Source organism: Mchenga conophoros, linkage group LG7 (assembly GCF_057382185.1).
Source record: "Mchenga conophoros isolate Kocher_MC1m ecotype Shallow Benthic linkage group LG7, M_conophoros_male_GT1.1, whole genome shotgun sequence".
NCBI classification, from domain to species: domain Eukaryota; kingdom Metazoa; phylum Chordata; class Actinopteri; order Cichliformes; family Cichlidae; genus Mchenga; species Mchenga conophoros.
Genome location: NC_140532.1, coordinates 45,960,389 through 45,983,936, shown reverse-complemented (window position 1 = coordinate 45,983,936; position 23,548 = coordinate 45,960,389). Strand labels below are relative to the sequence as shown.

Genomic DNA, 23,548 nt, shown 5'->3' with positions numbered 1-23,548 from the left:
GCATAATGTTGAAGTAGTGAAGCTGAGGTGTCTATGACGTGTTCAGCAGTCTGATGGCCTGATGGAAAAAGCTGTCTCTCAGTCTGCTGGTTCGGGACCGGATGCTGCAGAACCTCCTTCCTGATGGAAGTAGTCTGAACAGTTTATGGCTGGGGCGACTGGAGTCCTTGATGATCCTCCCCGCTTTCCTCAGGCAGCGCTTCCTGTAGATGTCTTGGAGGGAGGGAAGCTCACCTCCAATTATCCGTTCAGAGCGAAGTATTTGTGATGGGTTGAGTTTGTTGGCTTACTTAAATTTGAAATTAAAATTTAACAATAGCATGAGATTCTTTTCAAATTATTTATTTGATCTATTTTCATGCTAAAACAATAACTACACATATTACAAAGAAAAAAGCATCAATGACAGAATTTGCTAAGTGTGTACACAATTGTTGATCTTGAGAGGAAACCAACAAATCTCTATTCAAACCAGCATTTATCAAATGTGTGGCCTTAATGTCTTGGAATATGTAAAGCTGTAAGAAAATTACAGAGGTGCTTTCACTTTTAATGCTGTTTTAATGTATAGTAAAAGCTTTAGCAAACTATTGCCCAGTTGCGAAAGCCTGAATGGGGCCGTATCAGCAGGCTACTATTATCTCCCAATATTAGCTATTTGTTGATCTATCATTAATAACACCCGATAGATAAAAATGTAAAAAGCAAAGAGACGAAAGAAACACCCTTCAGCATAGTTTGTTCACCACCAGGCGAATAACTTAATAACTAACAGGAATTCGGTATCTTAATTTTTTTAAAAAAACTGCTTGACTGTTTTCTTTTTTTGTAAAACTGTACATTCGAAAATTCATTGATGACAGCAACAATTATATTTTAGCATTAAAAATATATTCAAAATGCATTTTAGCATTTTTAAATGTTTTTAAAAATAAATATTTAACTTTTTTGACACCATACACTAAAACAATAGTTGAAATATAGTAGTAAGTAGATATACAGTTAAACAGCCAACTCAACATGACCTTGGTTCTGGCGTCTTAGGCCTTGGGGCTAGGGTGGGGTTCATGGTGGACTTGACTCGTGATAACCTGTGTGTCTTTCAAATCTTGGCTGCGGCCCTGAATACAACCACTCTAAATAACTCCCAATCTTTGGTTTGACTCCTATTGAGTATTTTCATTTTTTCGCGTGAGACAAGCCTCAGAAATGTTTTCAGATTATATGTGATGCACATGCTGAGTGTAAGACTAACCTACATAGATATCTCTTATGAAACACTGTGTGCTCAGTAAGTCATTCTGACCTCTATTCTGTCACATCCTCTGTTGTGAGAGCACAGATACATTATGTAACCAATGCATCACAGAATGACACCGTGCAGTGATAAAAAAAATAATATATATATATTTAATAAATAAAATAATAACCCTTCACGGCGCGTTTCAGGCAGAACAAAAGATCACAGAAACAAAGCGCACTGTCGCGTCCGCCTCTAATATTAAATACACTCAACTACTGTAATCCTGGACTTTGATCACGTGAGTACAAACTTGGCCAAATGGAAAAGGCGAGTCTCGGGTAGTACGCTTCCGACCGCCATTACATTACAATGCGCGGTGGGCTGGACGATCGTGCGCGAAGAAACGCCACAGCGCTCGGCGTAAAACAAACAGACACGGAGGGTGAGAGTGACACATTCGGGCTGCGCGCACGCATACACTTCCATAGCTGCATAATAACGCCGTCTGAGAGATAAACAATGAGGAAGGAGTCGCCGCCGAGGAAACCAAACACGCCTTTGAGGATTTAATTCAATAGCGAAAGAGAAACAGGAGGATGCGCTTTTAAATGCCGAGGTGGTGCTTTATGAGACATTTCAAATATCTTTATATCTGCAGCATGCAACATATTCTTTATGTCAGCAACGGGCGCCAGACAAGGACGGACACTTCTGCTTGAACTGTGCGTTTTTAAAGAAATCCTACCTGATATATGTATTTTTTTTCTGGTGTGCAAGACTGAGGCTGTTGTGGTCGCGAGAGGACGTTTCGTAATGATACAAAGCTGAAAGGAAGGAAGGATTTTTTCAAACCTCCGTCTGCACAGACGCCTGTTTGTCGTTTTCCTGCTGGTGGAGTGAACCCTGCAAGAAGAGTTTTTTTCTTGTCTCAACGCTTTGACTCATGATTCAGGCTAACTGAGGAGCCCGCTCGACTTTGTCCGTCCTGCCGCGGAGGAGCACTTGGTTGGTTGGTTGGTGTGTGTTTGTGTGTGTGTGGAGGGGGAAGCTTTTTTTAGAGACCTCTCCGTCTGCGCTCCCGTTTAATTCAAGAGCAACAGAGGGATTAAACATTCCTGCCCGCACCACCCGTTTGTGTGTGTGTGTGTGTGTGTGTGTGTGTGTGTGTGTGTGTGTGTGTGTGTGTGTGTGTGTGTGTGTGTGTTTTCACGCACACTGGGGTTACATTATTGTGAGAGGAACGGTTGTGACAAGAAAGACGGCTATAAATAGCACACGCGATTCTCGAAAACTATCACAAGTGGTGCATCAGCTTGTGGAAACGGAATCAGATATCCTGCGTGCTCCTCAACTTGATTGTTTCGCAGTGCAGCGATTATATTTCAAGAAGTTTTGACTCTTTAATTTTTTTGTTTGTTTTAGGAGGAGGAGAGGAGGTAGGCTGTTCCCAGAGCGAGGAAGAAAAGGGAGTCGTCGTCCCCCCCCCTCCCTTACAAATGGATTACGGTCATTTAATGATGAAACTATCCGCGGAGAGACTGATTTGGAAACAGGCGAATCTTCCTCGGGATTGAAATGGATACATTTGTGCGCTCTCCGGCTGTTGACAGTGATCAGATTTGGAATCGCCCGACCTGGATTGTAACAATGTTGTGATCCCCCGCACACGCTTGGATATATCAACACTACAACACAGGCTTTTTTTGTTTTTATTTTTTTAATGCATTTTGCACTTCTTTTTGAAAACGCCCATCCGACCACTCCGAGCCTATTATCCGGACCTCTTGTGAGGTTATAAACCTGCTTGTTTTTTTAAATTTCATTTTTTATATATAAATTGTTATTTTTAATTTTTTTTTAATATTTTTGGGGGGCAGATTCGTGAGGGAACCGATTTGTCAGCCCCTGCTCGGTGTTTGATAACCGATGTAGGATTTCGACATGCCCTGCGCTGACGACCCCAAAGGCGGACCATTATGACTACATCGGCGAATTGGGTGGCTAACGGGGCAAGCCTTGAGGACTGCCACTCCAACATCTTCTCTCTGGTACGGTATTAATAAATCATGTTCGTCACAGACACGCGAGGCGGCTGTGATGGACAAGTCATAAGACAGTGGGGAGGCACGCTTTAATGTGTGTCTGCTGTACGAAGGTGAACCAATCGCTGATGTTGTTATTAGGCAATCATTAACACGGGTTAGTGATTCGGAATAAACAGCATATTTCACCACTGTATGCCTGATATCATAAAAGGAGGGTTTAACGAGGATAATTCAACTTTGCTATCACATTTTCAAACCAAAACAAATCTCGTGGCGCTTTAAAACGCAGGGTTCAAATGCTACTACAACTGACTGGTCAATTATTTGTGTATTTGCATGTATCTGGCAAGTAAACAATAGATAAACAGTCATTTATTTTCTCCCTATGAAGAGCACAGTGGCCATTATCCTCCACCCCCTTTAAATAATCATTTCACTGGAAATCTTGCAGGAACTCTAACGCATTGCCAAGCAACTAACTTGGAAAGGAGCCCTGCTGCTGCCGCTGTCAGATATCTCTACAGCCAGAGAATAAAGCAAAAAAAAACAAAACCCAAAGAACCCCCCCCCCCAAAAAAACCCCCAAAAACAACAAAAAAACAAAAAAACCTCCGATTTTCAGAAAATAATAGTTTTATGCATGGCGCTGCTAGAAAAAAAAATGCTACCTATCTCATAAATTGGAAAAAGAAGAAGATCTGAGAATGAGAATTAGTGGAATAATTGTCTCACAAGAGAATTTTTTTTCAAAGCAAGAGAGATCTTGACAGGCAGCATCATGTATTAGGCACACAACGGAAGCAGCACTTTCACACTGAAAACAAGGTGTTTTTGACTCTCCAGGCAGCAGCATTTTTGCAGAGGGTGGAAGAGAACCGAGCGGCGGTGCTTTCACAGTTTTTCATCCTGCAATCAGCGAGTTAACTGTCTTACTACAACAGGCAGCCAAGTGGAAAGGCATGCGGTAGACTGAGCTCAGGCGCAGGCTGCCGCTGAGAACCACAACAACATATGGGTCCTGGGGGCTTTTCTTTAGGTGATCATGCAGGTTGTCGAACTGCAACAGCAGTTGGGACCCTGTTACACTACATACTGAAGTCATAGGGGCACATGTCACATGATTTAAAAAGCACGACACAAAACAGGAGATAGGGGAAGAATAGACTTTGTAGTTAGCACAGAAAGTCAAAATGAATCATCACTTCTTCTTTCTTGTGTACTTGAGTAATATTGGTGTCTGTAACTGGAACAAAGGGGGGGATTTCGAGCTATTTGAGACGCTTGTTTGGATTGCAGTTGCACAGAAACACTGGCATTACGCTAGAAGTCAGCCTGTCAGAAAAGAAAACATCGATTGCCTCTCTGTCACCGTGTCATTCGCGGATATTCCCTTGTGTGTGCGTGGGTGTGTGTCGGGGGAGAGAGCTTGCATTCACTCGCTGTGGCCATCGTGAACATCCCTTTCAAACGCAGGGAGAAAGACACCATCCATCAGCTGACTTGTTTAGAATATTTATGACTGGCTGGTGCCTAAGTGGTTGCTCACTGGCAGGACTCATGCAGTTCCAAGACAGGACAAAACACTAATGAGACACCGAGTATCCTGATTATAGGGGATGATGGAGACAAAGAGACAGCAATGAAGAGTTGCATTTTGATGCTCATGTGACAAAATGCGGCAGAGGTGGAGGTTGAGGTGCTGTTAATATCACCCGAAGGGAATGAAATGAATCAGCAAACAAAATCTTCAGCATATTCGCGCTTATTGTTTCCTGCAGGCGTCGCTTTAATGCAGAAACGGTTATTGATTAGTGGATGGAATATTGATCAACAAGGAGAGTAATTATTACCTTTATTTAACCAGGAAGTCCCATTGAGCTCAGATCTGTTTTACAAGGGAGGCTTGGCCAAGGTAATCAATCACAATATAATAAATATAATATGTTAAAAAAAAGAAAGCTACAAATACAACTTAAAATACAAGATCTACAGCATAATGTAGAATATATAAATACTCATAACATTTAACATGCACAGGTCTCCTGCAGTGCATTCATTCCTTATGATGCTTTTAAACTCACCACTAGATGCAGGCATGATGGAGATGAGGTCTTTCTGTCTGAACTATAAGCACATCAGGAAACAACCATTTAGAGGAAAGTAGCTGGTAACTGTTACAAAGCTACAAAGGTAGAGTGGAAGCTTAGTTACTATTGCTTTGTAGATTAGATGAACCAGCTACTCCTATTCTTCTGATTTTATGAATCAGTCGAAGGCAGCATCAGGTTTTTTTTTCTTTTTCATGACAATAAAACTGGCTCTGAGGTGGGATGTTTGTGTTTTTTATCTTTCCCTCTAGGTTGTGTTCTAGTGGCTAATCACTGAGCGCTCCTGCTCTGACAGCCTGTTAAACAGCATTCTAGCATGCATTAACCTTGTCGCTCACACCGACTTGCTTACTGTTATTGCAACCCGCACCAGTAAAAAAACAAGGGTACCTTAGGAAGCATAAGCTCCCATAATGTGGGAACTTCATGGGGGCACGGTAGGATTACTGTCATGAGCTCCGTGTGGCCCGTGTCAGATTCTTGAGATTGCTGCAATCACACAACCCACAAAACAACTGTCTTGTGTGCTGGAGATCATCCATCTGTGACAGAAAGCAAACAAGAACCTTTTAGGTGGGAGGCAAAAAAAAAAAAAAAAGAAAGAAAGGAAAAAGAGGTGACACGGTGAGCTAAGTCGAAGTGGCACTGAAACAGGGAAGGGTGGAGGAAAGGGAGAAGAGGAGAAACAGGAATGTTTTGGGCTAAAGGAGCGAGCAGAGAGAGAGGGAGAGGCTGATGGACTGAAGCAGAATCTGTTTTCATTTTAGGAAAGTATTATGACTGATGTGCATTTCCTGACTGCTAGCCTCAGCCTATTTGAGCGAGAAACTGAGAGTGAAAGAGTGAGACAGAGCACGAGAGAAAATTAAAGAGGGAGAATGTAATGGGAAAGAGAGTGAGAGAGAGAGAGAGAGAGAGAGAGGGAACAGTCATCTTTCTGTGGACTGGGCAGGTTCTTGTAAGACTGAGTCCCAGCCTGAATATGAAACGCAAGGAGGAGACAGTTAAGAGCCTCACAACACAGGAAGCCTGTGTGTGTGTGTGTGTGTGTTTGCACTGGGCACACTGTAAACCATGCAGACTCTGGAGGAAAACTTCAAACACCCGTCATATTATACACACAGGCAGACAAACACACCCGGAGATGCTTTCACAAACACAAGCAGCAACACAAAAAGAGAGGTGGTGGTTAAGAAAAATAAACACCCACATTCCCACACTCAAACATATGTATCGCAAAAGTGCACGGGCACACTAAAGTCCTCCCACTCTTGCGTGCGCGTACACACCATGCACCTCGTCGCCTTCATCCGGGTTGTGAATGTATCCTACATCCCGGGCTTGTGCAAACATATGTGGAATGGAGAGACCTTAATTAAAGGACTTCTCCTGTCCCCCTCGACAGAGGCACGTGGAGTGTAACACTGGTAATTAAGTGTCCTCAAGTAGAGGTCTAATGTGATCAACTAAAAGGTGCTCATTAGCCAAACTATTCCAATAGAGATCTTGCTTGTATAATGATGATGCTACTGTCTGGCGTGGACATAAAAATGCTAAGAGATGAGGCTGAGGGAATAGCATTAACAGCGGCGTCTTGATTTATGCCAGGTGAGCGGCCATGGCTTGTAAGAAGAAGCAGGTAATCAGGAGCAGTGCCTTTTTAATTTAAGCTGTTTGCGTCTGCTTGTTATTAATGGTAGAGAATATTGCAAGGTTGCTTAGGGATGAAAAAGAGCTGGTGGTTGGATAGTGTGCATGTCGTGGTCTGCTGAGCCAAGAAATTGTTAAACTGGGCATCATTTGAATTGTGTGTTGGAACTATACAGCAAGACTACTGTTTTTGGTATTTGGTACACTCAGAGAATGAAAAATGTATAGCTGTTTAATATATATATATAGGTTGTTTGTTTGTTTCTACCATAATGACCTCTAAAAATAAATAATTATTAGCAAATAATGTCACGTATATTACTAGTAGTAGATTGTCGGTCCTCTCAATACGATAGATATTTTTAACATTTTGAGATATTCAGAGATTTATCATTTTTTATTTAAACTGCTAATTATGATCACCTTACAAAAGCACCCAGGACCCATATGTTGTTGTGGTTCTCAGCGGCAGCCTCCGGCTGAGCTCAGTCTACCGCATGCCTTTCCACTTGGCTGCCTGTTGTAGTAAGACAGTTAACTCGCTGATTGCAGGATGAAAAACTGTGAGTTAAACTTTGTCAGTATTTGTTTTACCAAAAAGATAGTTATGTCACTTCAGTTTTTCTCTTGCTGCAAAATGAGATTAGATTGTCAAGCATCAGGGCGATCGTGGCTCAAGAGTTGCGAGTAATCGGAAGGTTGCCAGTTCGAGCCCCGCCTTGGACAGTCTCGATCGTTGTGTCCTTGGGCGAGACACTTCACCCGTTGCCTACTGGTGGTGGTCAGAGGGCCCGGTGGCGCCGGTGTCCAGCAGCCTCGCCTCTGTCAGTGCGCCCCAGGGTGGCTGTGGCTACAATGTAGCTTGTTATCACCAGTGTGTGAATGTGTGTGTGAATGAGTGGATGACTGGACGTGTAAAGCGCTTTGGGGTCCTTAGGGACTAGTAAAGCGCTATATAAATACCGGCCATTTACCATTTACCATACCAACGCTGTCACTGGAACCTGCTATAAATGAATAAAAAATTCAGACTAAACAATAAGTTGGCAGTTACATTCAATCTGTTTCTGATGATAGAGCAATTAACTGTGATAACTTTAATTGTGATGTCAAAAATCACATGTCCGTTGCTGTCTGTGTAGAAATTCACTATTAACGATTACAATTGCACTGAGCAATATTCCTGTTCTATAGTAACATAACCAGAATACAACCAGCTGGCAGCCAATTGAGTCGAGTCCCCTTGAATTCTGCTCATTGACAAAGATTCATTCAGACTGAGGGCAACATGCCTGCAGTCTGTATTTATAAACTACTTGCAACTATTTGCAAACCTTCGACAATCTCGCTGAGAGCAGTTGCAGTCAGTCCAAGTCAGACTGCAACTGTTTGCAGAAAGGTTGCCTCCTACCAGGTGACATGTACCAATCGCCTTATGATCAAAAGTGTGAGTGATTGTGCTGGTGTTGGATGTTTTTTCGGTTTCCTTGGCTAACATTATCTCAGGATTGTGGTACATGAGGTTATCCCGCTTATTCATCGAATTCCCAGAGTATTTTGGGATTGTCTGTCCTGTATCGATACGCTATCACTACGTGAAACTATGCTGCATCAGGTTCCCCCTACATCTAATAAGTAGCAAAACATACAAAAGTAGCAGGAGTATGTGAGTAATAGCTTAGATGTAGTGTCACCATGATGCTGTTTATTCTTCTGCTGTAAATGGCCTGCTCAGTGCACGTCTCAGTCACAGTTATTTACCCGCCAAAATCATGGGAGTCCAGCCATAAACCAGTAACAATTTAGTAACAATTTTTCAAACTGTAGCTAAAGACATGCAGTGATAGCACGCAGAATGACTTGTTTCCTTGTGTAAACACAAGCATTTTTTTAAGAATAAATTAGCCAATAAGCAAGAAAAGGTAAAGGAAAATTTTTTAAGAAGCATTAGCTACAACATATGTAGTGTTAAACTTGGTTAAGACTACATTAAGCTGTTGAATCGTATGTTTTTAATGGAAGACACCCCACGCTGTCCTTGGTGAACATTATAAAAGCGGAGGAAGAAACTGCTCACTGGTGTGTTTTGTTATAGAATATGCAAGTGTATAGCACAAGGGATTAAGTCATTCCAGGCTTGTCTACACATACAGTTGTCAGTATAAATTTAGCATCTTTCAAATCTATGTGTATATAAATAAGAAAAAGATGATTACAAAATCAGGATCTGTCAGATGAAATGATGAGTAAACAAACCTTAATCTAGGCATTCGATATCAGATGCCGGCATTGTTTAAATAAATGCGCTGCGGCTTTTTTATACAAAGATTTTTAAGGGCGACACTGAAGCCAGGACAGCATTAAGGAGTGATCATTCCAGGCTGCTCGCTTGTAGTTCACACAGGTAGCGCTGGCTTCACCTAGCCTCTGTGCGACACCTCCCACTAATCTGCCATCGCCGCCGCAGAGGGAATCCTTTGTCATGGCAATAGGTCTTGTTCAAGCAGTGGCCCACCTGTCTGCCTGGACAGGGCATGCTCTGTGTCAGAAACACATGCTGCACTCAAATAAGTTGTGAATGACCAGTGTAGTAGTTACAGAAATAGGATAGAGTACGAGTCGAAAACAGGAAGACGGGAATCGCCTCGCTCGTACTTCTGTTTTCACTACACATCCCTTTTCTCGTAAATACTCTCGAGCGTAGTCATGGATCTTATCTGAGCAGAGGGCTTGTCAGGGACCTGCCGCAGAGGTGAAGAACGGTTCAAAGGCAGAGTGGGCGGGAAGGGAGGGAAGGAAGCGCTGCCGGTCCCAGAGCTGGATATGGGACAGGATGGTGCAGGAGTATTTTGGAGCACGGTGGCTTGAGTGTGAAATATGTAAACCCAGCAGTGCCAGCTGTGTTCTATTCTTAGCGCCCGCTGGTGCTCCTGCATGTGTGTAGGGCGACAGAAGTCTGAGAGGGGAAGGAGGATTGGCAGGAATGGGCAGTAGCTGGTGCCATCAGCTGCCCGTGACAGCTGGAAAGTTTGGTAGGTGGTTGGCGAATAGGCTGATAGACTTTTAGAGAAATGTGTATTGAAAACATCATTGTTTAGTGTTGCTTTTGCCATTTTCTTGTCATACTGGGATAAAAAGTACAACATTTTCTTAGCTTTGCACAAGAAAACATTTTATTCACAGAAGAAAAATACATATATATATATATATATGTATACAATTTAGACTAAATGGATACTGTGTATTACACAGTAGGTTATATTATTTGTATGATAATGACATTAAAAATAATCCAAAAGGTACAAAAGAGCACAAAGACAGCTGTGAGCTGTAGTTCAGACTTATTCTACCTGCCACTCAGAGTGGTCCCACCTCTAGTAATGCATATATTTCAGCCGTAATGAAATTTAAATGGGCCAGTTATAAATAAAAATCAGTTTCATGCAGCTGTTATGAAGGGGAAAGTAGCTATAAAAACCAAAGCTGTATTTTACCATGCTATAAAGACGTTTAACTCTATTGTAAGGTTGGACATTTTAACATGAGGGTCTGTGGGGACTGACTTGCTTTTAGAGCCAACCACAAATGGACATTGGAGGCACTGCAGTTTTTGGCACTTCAGCGTTGGCTTCATTTTTCAGCCCTGGAGGTTGTAACTTGGATGATGCAAAACAGCTCTTGATATACATTAAAGCCATGATTTAAATGTTTTATGAAAATATTTAGAAAATAAGGAGCCATGCATACTTTCCTAAAACAAGTTGACGTTGTAGTTAATTATAGATCCTAAGTAAATGCAGTTTCCATCAATTCAGTTGTTATTTGTTATCTAAAAAAAATAAAGATATCCCCAGCAGAGTCACATTTCCACCTACTTCTGCTGTTTTCCGCTACACATGAATTTCACTTTGCTCCTCCACATCTGGATTCAACACAAATTCCAAAGGATGGTACCTAATTGTTAGACATATTCCAGAAACCAGTCAAACTTTTGTTTTATGATGCCGCAGGTCTCATGTAGCATCACACAGGCGTGCTGGGCTTTCCTCGGGGAGATCTGTTTGCTGTCTCTCCACCTGACTGCAGGCCAATTGACAAAGAGAATTTCTTTTAAGGGAGATATTGCCCTGCTTGTAACTGGGCAAATATTTTCTGCAAGCCAGACAGCTTTGCCAATATCATGGCTGGCTGGGATTCAATTGCTGTTAGAGCGCACTTAGGTTAAAGGGTTTCTCATAGAGCTGCAAAACAAGAGGGGAGAGAGAAAACATTAATGTTGTCTGCCGCGCTGTTGCAAATTCTAATTATCGTGTGTTCATGTTCCATTGAGAGATTATCTGCGACCAATCAGACGGGTACTTGATGAGAACAAACACATTATGTGCAGACTGTTGATTCACGACCGTTTGTGCATTGATTCTCACTGCTCTGCCAAACGGCGCGCTCTCTCTCATCTTGAATTAGGCAGACACTCATGATTTTTTCAAATGCTAATGAAAATTTGTACAGCTCAATTTCAGTCCTGGCTTGCTTTATGGAATAAATGGACATTGCAGCGTAATAGCGAAGCACAAAGAGGTTTGATGGAATATTTACCAGACAGGACTGAGTGAGTGTGAAGACACGGGGCTGAAAGCGTTCATGCCATGTTGTTGTTGTATCGGGTTGTAACGAGTGAATGGATGCAAGAGGAGGACTTGAGTGGGATTACATAAGATTGTGTGAGTGCAGAGGACTTTTAGTGTAAAAGCTCTGATTGGCTACCACGCCCACTTAGTAAGCAAAACAATGGATTACAGACAGCAGTCGGGTGAGTTGCAGGTTGGAACCTGTTCAGGTGTGACCTACTGAGATACTAATGGCCTGGCAATGCCTTAGCCCTCCACCCACTCACCTACATGCAGTTTCGTGCTTTTCAGGTTCCTTCCTTATATTCTGTTTATCTGCTGTGTGATGAAACAACTGAAAAGTCATGTTGACTTATGGAGGGCTGTCTTTTTATCTGAAACGGTATCCCTGTGGGGGGGGGGAAATCAATGCAGGAAATTACAAGCCAAATTAGATATTTTTCATACTGCTTATGCTCCATTTGCCCAATTTCAGGAACAATCAGACTATTAACTACTTGTAGGCATTTCAAAAAGCCTCCATGCAGTGCTAATTGTACAATTACTGCACTGAGTAATTTTTTTTTAATACAATTTAAGTCATTCTTGCTGCACAAAAACTCAGTGTGTAATCCTGTACAACGGTAATGTTCAGTCACATCGGAGCTCATGAATTCCAGCTGTATGGGGCGGGGGGGAGTAATGCTGTAATTTCTAACAAATATTCTTAATCTATTGTAAGTTCAGCATTAATGAAATTGTAAATAACATTTAGCTGTAAATAGTGATATGATGAGCAATAATACTTGCTAATTATTATTAACAATATAAAATCTGAGACTTTGGCATTCATTCATTCGACTAATTTGACTGAACTGTCATATAATATGTCTTGTATCATATCTGATAAAAGACTAAAATTTCCACTGTGCTGAAATGTGCCAACAAACAGTTTATTTTATATTATTTTTAATGAACAACAAATTTCTAATTAGTTGTTAATGATTAGCAGATAGCTTTGCTCATATTAAAATAAAGATGTCATTACTCACTAGCGAGCCTAGCTCATTCCCAGGGTGTCAAACCGCCGTTTTGTCAAAGCCACTGGCGTCCCAAAGATCCACACAAGGCGGCCTTTGGTGTTGCAGCTGTGACACAACTGTCCCAGCAATAGTGAGACTGGTCTGAGATCCAGCGTCACTTATTAGACTCCCTTGGTGGCATATCACTGTGTTCTGTATATGTGCCATATAACCCCCACACACTCCTAAACAAACTGCCATAAATGTCAGTTTGAGCTTAATAATATCTAATATTGTAAATACTTTATTGCATATTAACAGGAAATAACTATTAACAAAAATGTAATTAACAGTAAATTAAAAAAACTAATTAATGATCAATTTAGCATTTATTAACGGTGGTTGTTATGAAGTGTTGGGAGGTGTAGCTGTGCTCAGGAGGGTCATGCAGCATGCGGCTCTGTGATTTTGAGATTTTTACAGTACTGTAATGTTATATTTTCACTGTAACCCTGGAGACAGAAATCTCCAAACTTGAATATCTTGCTGAATTCCTACAGATGTTGTATGTTGCCTAGCAACTGTTTTTACTTCTCTCTCTTCCTCTTGTGATTCTCCGTTTTTCTGTCTTTTGTGTCTTTTGCTCATTTCTCCCTCCCCGTGGCTTGTCACAGTTAATTAAGTTACACCAGAGACACTAGTAAAGCAGGGGCTGGTTTATTTATTTGCACGTTAATAATTCAGTCGGAGCTGGACCGCTGCTTTAGTCTGTCCCTTAATGCTTTGAAAGCAGCCTAATGCTGCAGCTTGTGTTGTTTCATTTTGCAAATGGCAGGGGATCTTGTCTTTCAGATGTGGCTTCGCTACTGTACGCAGTGTCCAGCTGTCTTTGTTGGTCTTCCGCCGCTGCTCCTCCTACCTCCTACTTCTCTTTGTGTCAGGTGAGAAGTCAGGGTTTGATGGAGGCTTTCCGCGGCGTGATTGGCAGGTCTATCCGTCACTCAGCCCTGGGGACTCTCACTGCTCTAATTAGGTCGCTTGGCTTGCTCACCTCCCAGGGCTGGATGCTGCAGCAGAGCACGGATCAAATGACGGTCCCTTGTTTTGCAGGGGCTTGTAAAGGTGGTGGCAGAGGGCAGAGGAAAGGCATCTGTTTAGTGTCCCAGAGGCCTTTTTTCTACACCTGTTTGGCGCTTTGGTGTCGCTCTCGCTTCCTCGCAAGTGCAGTAATGTGCATCGCTCTTCATTTGTGTTGTAAAATGCCAGAAGGGAGCGCGACTCCTTGTGGGTTAATTTGATTTCAGCGGGTTAATTGATGAAGGGGGAGTCGTTGCCTGTTCTGATTTTTGCCACTGGCTCCTCTAACTGGTGCCTTCTCGGTGTTGACTTAGCAATCGCAGCCTCAGAGCTCACGTTGTCTTTGTTCATATTTAATTTCCGCACTTGATTTTCCGTTGGACTGCTTCAGCATTTCAGCGCTGAAGCGATAAACAAACAAACACACACGCAAAAAAAAAAACTGTCATTAAAGTTGTAAGATTTCACTTCCTTTTTTAAAATTGTGACATCTACTGTAGAACCAAGTGTGGCTCAATGCTGCGGCAATCACTGAGCAGTTACTTTGCTGAAAATACTAAAAGAATGGCAGCTACTATGTCTGCTCGCAGCATAGCCAAACAGATCAGTAATTGACCTTTCTCATCAGGCCGCACAAAAAAAATTGGAATCTGATTTCATTCTGCAAGCAGAACAGCAGAGAAGTGGCAACCTATTTCTTTATCCGACGATGTAAGGGAAGAGAACCAGGCAGCATGTGGAGAAAGAGAGCCGTGAAAGTGGAGAGAACTGAAGCAGGGAAAACTACTGTGTAGCTGTCAATAATGCCCCAGATTAAAGCTTTCTTGATTTGAAGATTGATTTTGAGGCTAACCAAGGAAAAAAAATTACATTTTGTTTCATTTAGCTCCTTCACAAACGTATCCAGTGCGTTCCCAGTTGCATGCTTTTAACGTGAATGCTTTCAGTTCTAAGAGAATAAGAGGATGTGATCTTGTTCACATTGGCCTAAATGTGACAGCCACATGCCATAAAAATGACTATGAGGGGAATTAATACGTGTAAATATTAAAGGGGATTTCCATAGATGGAGTTTCTTAATTTTATTCTGCATGCACAGCTAATTTCTGTCATGTCAAGAAAACAAAATCAAAGTCCAATTATTGCAAGTACCATTCATGAAAATCTTTATACTCCCAAGTACAATATGTAAGAAACGATGTTTAATAATCTCACATTTTACATGTAACAACATTATGTGTGTTTTCTTAAGAGCTTATCTAACTTAGTGTTGTGGGAATGCGACAGTCTGTCCCAGCTGATACAGAGCTAGCGGTTTACACACACCTAGGAGAGGATTCTAGTTCATCACTGGTCCTAAAACAACCAAACACTGTCTTAACCCACACCTACCAAATAACGGGACACGCACGGCTTTACCCAGAATACCCAGATTACCCAAAATCCACTGCTTCTTATTCGTATACAGCGTATGTTTCTTCCTACTTTTTTCTACTGTGTGATGTCAGTGAGGGCAGATATGCTTGCGATCATCTCAGGCGCAGAAGTCCTGCCCACCTGCTCATCAAGCCTTCTGCTTGCGAGAGGCAGCCAATCAAAAGACACTTGACTTAAAGCGGCGAGGACTCATTTTCAGAGAGCAAATAAAGTCCTCTGACATTGAATCAAAGGGAGATGGATGCTGTTGTGTTTGTCTGATAAAGACAACAAGTCTTATCTAAAGACTCACGGGCATCACAAGCGATCTGAACACACCCCAAATATTGGCAGCTTGGCAAGCGGCTAATCAGATTTGACATTGATGAGAAAGCTATGCCACTCTAAGACAGACTAAGTGTTCGGCATGTGCCAGAGTAGGTAAAACTGCTGAGCCAAGCTATCTCTCAATCGCCTAAAGTGGCTCCTTTGTCAGCCGGCTCTTGCGCTGAGATTCCTAAAGAAGTGGCGTCTCTCTCAGACGACATTGTCTGTGTGCTTTCTGTCAGCTTTGGTAGAGTATTAGGCGCTTATCCTCTCAGATGATCACGTCGGCTGCGTTCCTGTTAGAAGCTCAGGCATTTGCCAAATATATTTAGTCGACCAAGACTAAATATATTTCCTCTTAACTTTCGGTGTAAACGCGTGTTTTCAAAGATCTCTTCTGTCTTCTGCGGCTTTATGTGCTATGGCTTTTCACGGCAGTCGTTTGTCCTGAAAGTGAAAGGAAGTGCTCCGCAGAGTCATGTCTGAATGCTTTGTCAGTACACGGCTCTTTCTTTTTCTAGGGTTGGGCCAAAGGAGTGTGTGTGTGTGTGTGTGTGTTTTCCTGCATCAAAGTACTACTCGGGGAGTTCAAGAGGTCCATTCAGAAGGTCTGCAAGTTTTCAAGAGAAAAATGAGGGGAGTGAAAATATTTTCAGACTGCGGAGACGTTCCTGAAAAGTCTATGTCAAGTGTGTTTTCCTCTCAGCTTTGCCATCTGAGTAATGAATGTTTCCTGTTCATTGTAAAGCTCCCGGGCTTTAAACAGCATATGCACACGAGTTCCAGTTTGTTTGAGCTGCAGTATGACAAACATCTCTAGAAATGGGATCCACTTCTCTCTCTCTATTTTCCTCTTTAAGTTATGTTGTGTTCAAGCACAGTGCGCTAAAGATTAACGCACTGACTTCCATATTTTTGTGATTACAAGCGCGGGACTGGTGTACTGAGGCTGACCTCTGGTTTGGAGACAGATTCTGTTATTCTGAGCTCCCCCCCCCCCCCCCCACCCCTTTTTTTTCCTCCAGGAAATACCTTTTAAACTCTCAGCTTTAAAGTTTGGATTTCTGTCCGACACCACCTTTCAAAGATAAAAGATTGAATCTATCCTATTGTGCGAATGGTGGGAAGATTTTAAAGCAGCTATAGCTAAAGCTAAAGCTGTGTTTTCTAGACAAATAAAAAAACCAACAAAAAACACATAAAAAGATAAATACATTAAAAAAAAAGGCAAAGAGAAAAAGTATGAGACACACCTGCCGGGATGTATTACATAGGCATCTGTGGAGGTGAGAAAGTGCTGAGAGATGAGCGGGAGAGTGAAGACGAGGAAGATAATAGAGGTGAGAGTAAGGTCAAGGCTTTGGTCCGTCTTAGCAATTGAAGGAAAAGCTTTTGTTTTTGGTCCTGCATTCAATCAGAAATTGAACCAGCCAACCTGGAGAACAAGGGGCTCGGAGGAGTGCAGGGTTTTATTGACAGTGAAACAAAATCTTCCCATCTTTTTTCTTGACCCCTTTGCCTTTTCCCCCTCCCCGTGGTAGTGTTTAAAATAGACAGAGACTGCAGCCTGGAATAATCTTTGATTTGCTCTTTTCTACTCCGACGGGTGATGAGGAATTTGCTGCTTTCAAATACATATTTGCTGTGCTCTTTTTGCCGGCTTGCAGACTGACAGTCGAACCAAGTGCGCCGACGGCACAAAAGGACATTTTTGTCCTAGTTAATTTCTCTCAGATTGATGAGAGTCGAATCCCAATTGGGTAATCCGTTCTTTTATAACATGTTTTTACAGTTTTGCCTCATTTAGCACCAAAATTGCTCTACTCATACAGCACATTGTTGTTGTTGAAATCCATTCTCTGATTTGGTGTGCACTTCAGGAACTTAACCCCCCCATTCCTTTAAAGAGCGGCGATGACAGAATTATACTTAAATGAGTCAAATAACCGTTTTTTTTTTTGTCCTTTGTGACTGGATTTTCTTCAGCAACACTGATTTGTCAGTGGAGCAGCAAATAATAGCTCCGCTCTTTGTCTCCAGACTCAGTTGTGATATCAGTTGAATTCACATGCTTGACAGATTTTCTCTTATGTGTTACAAGTGGTAATTTATTCATACAAATATGAGAATTAGCTGTTTGTTAGCACTGCTACTGATTTCGGAGGTCTGATAGTGAAGGTGAAGAGTGCTGAGAGATCATTATCATCCAGCAAGAGTGTAGCTATCACTGCCTCCGTGTACAACTCATATATTAAAGAAAAACACGGACACAGTATTGACGAACGCGCACGTAGCCGATAAATGAACGAAAACACACACGCGCGCACAGACAGATAGATGAGCAGATCTTAGCTGTCACGTCTGAAAAATAACTGGACATCAGTCGGAAAATATGTCCGCCTCCCGATGCACGCCAGTGATTTCTTTTTCTAATTTTTTTTTTTATTTCGAGCACTTCTGGTCTGCACATCATCACAGCTGCAGTGTGTGTGCATGCCAGTGTTTGTGTGCAGGCATGTGTTTGGATGTGCCCGCCAGCGTATGAGCGCAGCTCTGTTCCCCCTTCCTTCAACTGTGCCACAGCTAATCCTCCACAGGAGTTCAGCAGCACTTGCCACATGGCCAAGAAGCACACAGCACCTTTTGACAGCGCACTCTGGCCCAACAAGACAAAAAACAAACCAAAAAAGCTCATTATTTGATAAAACCTAAGCCTTCTCCACACAGATTGGGTTTTGTCTGATTGTTGGGGGTTTCTCTGTGTTATTGTTGGCTCTTTACCTTAAAATCTAAAGCGCCTTGAGTTGATTAGAATTATACTGGCAGAAATTAAGGTGACTTCTTCCAACTTTTGCTATAAATTGCTGTGCAGACTTCTAAGCGGAGCATGTCTGAAGGGGGCCGTTTGAAGAATCCGTTCACGGGAGCGTGCGTTTCGCTGGTATGCCGCCATTGTAAATATATATTCTGACACTTTGCTTCCATCATCTCAGAGCTCCTGATTCAGTAGAAGCAGCAGACAGCTGTGCCAAACAGTGGAGGAACTTTTGACATTGACTGGGAGTGACGAGGCAGTGCAAGCAGATGTCTTCCTCTTTGCTTTGGGACAAACAGCATCTTTGACCTTGTCACGGCTAATTTTAGGGCTCGGCTTATCACAGCGCCAATTTTTATATCTTCTATTACACGCGCTGTCGTTATAGAAGGGACGCGCTCGTAATTATGGGTTCGTTTTGCTGCGAGGATGTTCCTGCGTGCCAAATGCATACTTTATTGTACGCTCACAATTTAGGACGTGTGCCAGTAGGTAATGTGGATATGTTCGTTAGGAATACTTGAGCATATACAGACCCTTCCTCAGAGTCCTTGCTTTCTCTTTTTAGCTTCTTATTTGGGTGCAGAGAGTAGTCGCCAGTTTGCAAACACACTTAACATTTCTATAAGCCTCCTTGTCCCCTCTTTTTACAATCATCACAACCGTAGAGCCTGCTTTTCTTCACCCACTCAAAGACACCGCGGGCTTTAATTTCCTTTGAGCTGCTCTTTTCTACCTGTGTCTGCGTTAAAGTGGGTCAGTATTTTTCTTCCCTTCGTTGGCCTTGGATGGCTTGGTGCCTGGGCCAGTGTGCCAAACATGATCCTCACAGCTGGGTGAACACAGGGGAGGAGAGGAGGGCAGCGCAGCACACTCGGAGATTTTCCCTCTGCCTGCCAAATCTCTGTCCTGTTCAACAATGCCTTTGTGCACTCTGCTCATTCATGCTCGAATGCAAACACGAAAACCCAAACAAAGATCAGAATATAGTTTCCGGAGCACACGTGATCATCACAGGATCACTGACATTTGTGTGTTTTGGTTTCTTTACCCACACTATGTGTGTGCTCCTAAAAAAAAAAAAAATCAGCATTATGACAGGATTATGTCTCCTGTCAGGCTTTGATGGAGGAGACGTTTCCAAAGTTGCAAGTCTGCAGCAGGCGACAGAAACACCCTTTATCTCATTAGGCTAAATGGAGAAGATGTCAGTTGCTGGGCCAGATTCCAGCCATTGAACCTGACACTTGTTTCCTCTTTTCATGTCTCTCTCGCTTTTGGCTTGGCCTGCATTTCAGTGCCGCCACTCCTGCAGTAGTTCATTCATGCATTTCACTCAAGGCCATCCTTTACGTCTCCCTGTCACTCTCCAGCTCGTCTCTCTGCAGTAGTTACACACTCTTTATGCTATCTTTACAGCAGCACCAGCAGCGGCGAGAGCGGCGAGTGAAAGCATCGATTAAATAAGGTTACAACAACACAACAGGGACACGTTAAATAATTTTAACTGTTTACGCAACGATCATAGCCGTGTAAACAGGAAGCCGGCGAAAATAGAAAATGAATGGACGGGACATGTGCAGATATTGATTAAATCAGCAATGTCTGATATGATAACACCATTTATATGGTCACTGTTAAAAATCACACCTAATGGGTTCATCCATAATGCTCGTTTTAATTCATCTTCTATATAATAATGGTTTATTTAGAAGCTGATGTTTTTAGAAATCCTCACTACAACAGTATTGCACATTAACTATTAGTTAATAAATGATTAAAAAAAAGATATTTATTAAACTCAGGATCATTTTAATCATCGTTCTGCAAGACGTTCAACTGTAGTTCATTTATGCAGCCGACAAAACACAAAACAAAACAAAACAAAAGGTAAATGAAAAAGAATGAATAAATAATTTAGTCATGAAAAGTAAAGCTATTATCTGTGCTGAAGTGTGGAGGATGAAATCAGTAATCTCACAGCCCGGGGAAAGAAACTACTTTCTGTGGCACGGAAGTGGATACATCTGTATCGCTTGCCAGATGGCAGCAGGGTGAACAGGCTGCGGCTGGGTTGGGCATTGTCATTTAGCATATCGCTGATGTTCGCTAGATCGGTACCTATGATATTATGAGCATTTTTAATCACATGCAGCAGAGCCTTCCCATCCTGGGCTGTGCACAACCTATCAAAGTTTGTGATGTTTCCAAATGACTTTTTCTTGTGCGTGATTTAGGAAGAACATTCATTTCCAAGGGTGTAAATGTGTCATGTCGGTGTCCTAACGATTCCCAGGAATCTAGAAGCGTTCACATGCTCCAGCTCAGCTCTGCTGCTGTGTGCGTGTATGTCTTTGCCTCCTTTTTTTTTTTTTCAATCATGAAACAATCAGTTTCTTGGTTTTGTTGTTGTCAAGCAGTAGATTGCTCTCTGTGCAACACACTGCAAGATTGTTAATTTTCCTCCTGATATAAACTCATATCGGTGTCAAAAATAGAAAAGAAGAAAACCAACCGTCGCTTTTTAACTGAAGCCAAGACAGCATCCTGTAATGTCTGGCCTGAAATGCAAAAATATTCAATGCAGAAGTATAAAAAAAAGCGTGAAACGGCAAATCCGCTCGCTTTGGTGAGGCTCGCACCAGAGAACAAGAGAAAAAAAAAGTGAAATGATTAAAGAATTGTTAAAAAGATTACTTGCTAAATTAACTTATAAATGAACTAATTATTTTACATTGCATTTAACTGTGTTTGCACTGAAGCCACGGGGAAATTACTCTATTATTTACTGTAAGTATTAACAATGCATTACAAATACAAGATTTAAGGTTCTTTTAATTGCTCTTCTCTTCCAGGCGGAGTTGACGGGCATTAAATGGCGTTGCTACAGGTTCTCCAGCGGCGGGGAGTACGGGCCCGTGATCTCCGCCCCGGCCCAGGACGACCCGGTTTTGCGCAGCTTCATGCGCTGCGTGCAGTCCAACCTGCTGTGCGTGTGGCGACGCAAAATCAAGCCCGATGCCAAGGAGCTGTGGATCTTCTGGTGGGGCGAAGAGCCCAACCTTACTGGTGTCATTCATCAAGAGCTGGAAGGTGAGAAAGAGGATGAAAGCGATGAAGGATGAGGGTCGCTCCTGTGTTCTATCCATCTCAATTATTTTTCCATCCCATCGGTCTTCGCCTCAGCTTCCATTGTGCTCTGGAAGTTGAGGTTGTAAGCTTTACGGGCTTGTAGTTGCTTTATATAGAGGGGAGTTATCATGTGAAATACAGTCTTCTTGTGCTTTTAGTGGATTTTATGAAAAACTGTCAGAGAATCGTGAAATATGTGTTGTGTGTTAGATACATACACACAATAACGCAGGGTTTCATAGTGTGGCATAATGCCTGTATGTTATACATGAGCCGCAGGGGCTCTCATATAGCAGACCTGAGTATTATGCAGATTCAGGCTGTTTAGTCGGCTGCACATTTGTTTAAGATGTTTTGGGGCATATTGATCCGGTTTGTGTGGAGCAGTCCTATTTTTGAGCCCCTTATAGCTCATATCTGTGTTTGCTTTTGCATCTCAAGTGTTTATATGCTGCTTCAGGACTATCACTATGATGAAGCGCAGCAAACGAGTAGATTTTTCTTGCCAGCGTGACTATGTGTGGCGGCGTGTGCTGGTGAAAATTACACCGAGATATCTCACTTGAGAGAGTGCTACTGTCAGCACTGTTGTCCCTATTTATAGCAACATTTGCATTATCTCACTGTGCACGTGTGTGGAAGTCTAACGTATCAACCGAGCCTGTGGAAGACGGGGAAACAGGAGAGGGATTGTGTTGGGTTTGGTTCAGCAGGACACGAGTCGGGAGCTGGGAAAGACAATATTGGATGTAGAGGTGGAAGCGATAGCGAAAATTTCCGTTTTTCGGTTATCTATTAAAGCTGACTTGACGTGAAAAGGCCTTTCAGGCACTGCAGTAGGTATTTGACAGATGTTTTTGCCACTGCCGGGGAGAGCCTTTTACTCTGCACAAACATGTGTATATTCTGAGTTACGTTTGCATCACTGACACAGAGAAAACTCACCTTTTTTTCATTGCTACCCCTCCCCTATCCAAACTGCCAGCATCCAAACTCCACGTTTATATCTACTCACATCATCCAACTCCGATATAATCTGGCCTTTGTGAAAATGGTATTTTTTTTCATCGATTTAAGAAGATCTATGAAAGCTGATAACGATCACGCAAACACATTGAGTCAGTGTAGTGAGAACAGTGGCAGCATTTAGGCTTTCGGAGCAAAAAAGTTACCTGAAGCCATAAAACAAGGATGTAGAGCATGAAATTTTAGCATTACCTCACCAATTTACAAGCTGCTAACGGCAGCCTAAAACACTGATAATAACTCTCTTTGACTAGCACACTAAGGTCCAATAAAGCTGATAACAATCTAAGCCTTTTTAATTACATTTTATGGTTATTGATTTCTTCCTGTTGCAGTGGTGTCACTGTTCTAAGAATTTTATTACTATTTGTCTATTTTTCAATGCAGAGATATATCCTGCATATTAACACGTGCTAGACATTTTTCTTTATATGTTACTTTAAAAGAACGTCAAGGTAATATTTCATGCACTGGTATATTCTGAGATTTCGGGAGGCCTTCTTTTAGAGTAGTAGAAAGAAAATGACCACAATGTACATTTCTTATATTTTATATACGGTGTAAACACGTTTATATGTACTAAAATACAACATATTTACATTTTTACAAAACCTTATTTTGCAAAAGTAAGTAACAAAATGAAAAAATAATTGTAATGAAACATTTTTACTTCTTAAGTCTGAAATATATTTTTTCTGCATTACATGTGTTTAAAGGCACGAATTGATCTAATGATCGTATCTTTGTTATGTAAAAAGAAAAAAAGATAATCATTTACACATTTACACATCCATTGTTTTGTTTAAAAAATTGTGTTAATGTAATAATCAACAACAAAAGTCACACGTTGATATTTCTGCTTATTTTTTCTAACTGTAGACTTGTTTCTAAATATTCAGGTTGAATTAGATTCAACATAACTACCCAAACAAGAACCCAGAGATGTTTAGAGATGGCTGCCAAGTGGCAAGGCTTGCTTTGGTGACAATGTTGGCCGGCTGTTTATGTTCACAAATGGCCTGTTAATAGCTTTAATTGTGCATCAGCCTGTTGTACTCTATACACTCTTCTCATAGTGAT

General features: G+C 41.8%; 1 protein-coding gene across 5 annotated transcripts in view; it reads left to right on the top strand.

Moving 5' to 3' along the window:
* Positions 1-1,617: 1,617 nt before the first annotated feature.
* LOC146570886 (mediator of RNA polymerase II transcription subunit 13-like) overlaps positions 1,618-23,548 on the top strand; it is an 88,856-nt gene continuing 66,925 nt past the window's right edge. Inside the window, exons 1-3 of one of the 5 annotated variants that reach the window (XM_085279667.1) lie at positions 1,618-1,859; positions 2,666-3,291; positions 21,166-21,403. In XM_085279667.1, coding sequence (XP_085135793.1) covers positions 3,220-3,291; positions 21,166-21,403 — 310 coding nt within the window. In that variant the 5' untranslated portion in view covers positions 1,618-1,859; positions 2,666-3,219. Of the gene's footprint in view, positions 3,292-21,165; positions 21,404-23,548 lie in introns of all 5 variants that reach the window. The other 4 variants (XM_085279664.1, XM_085279665.1, XM_085279666.1 and 1 more) reach the window with 4 other exon arrangements.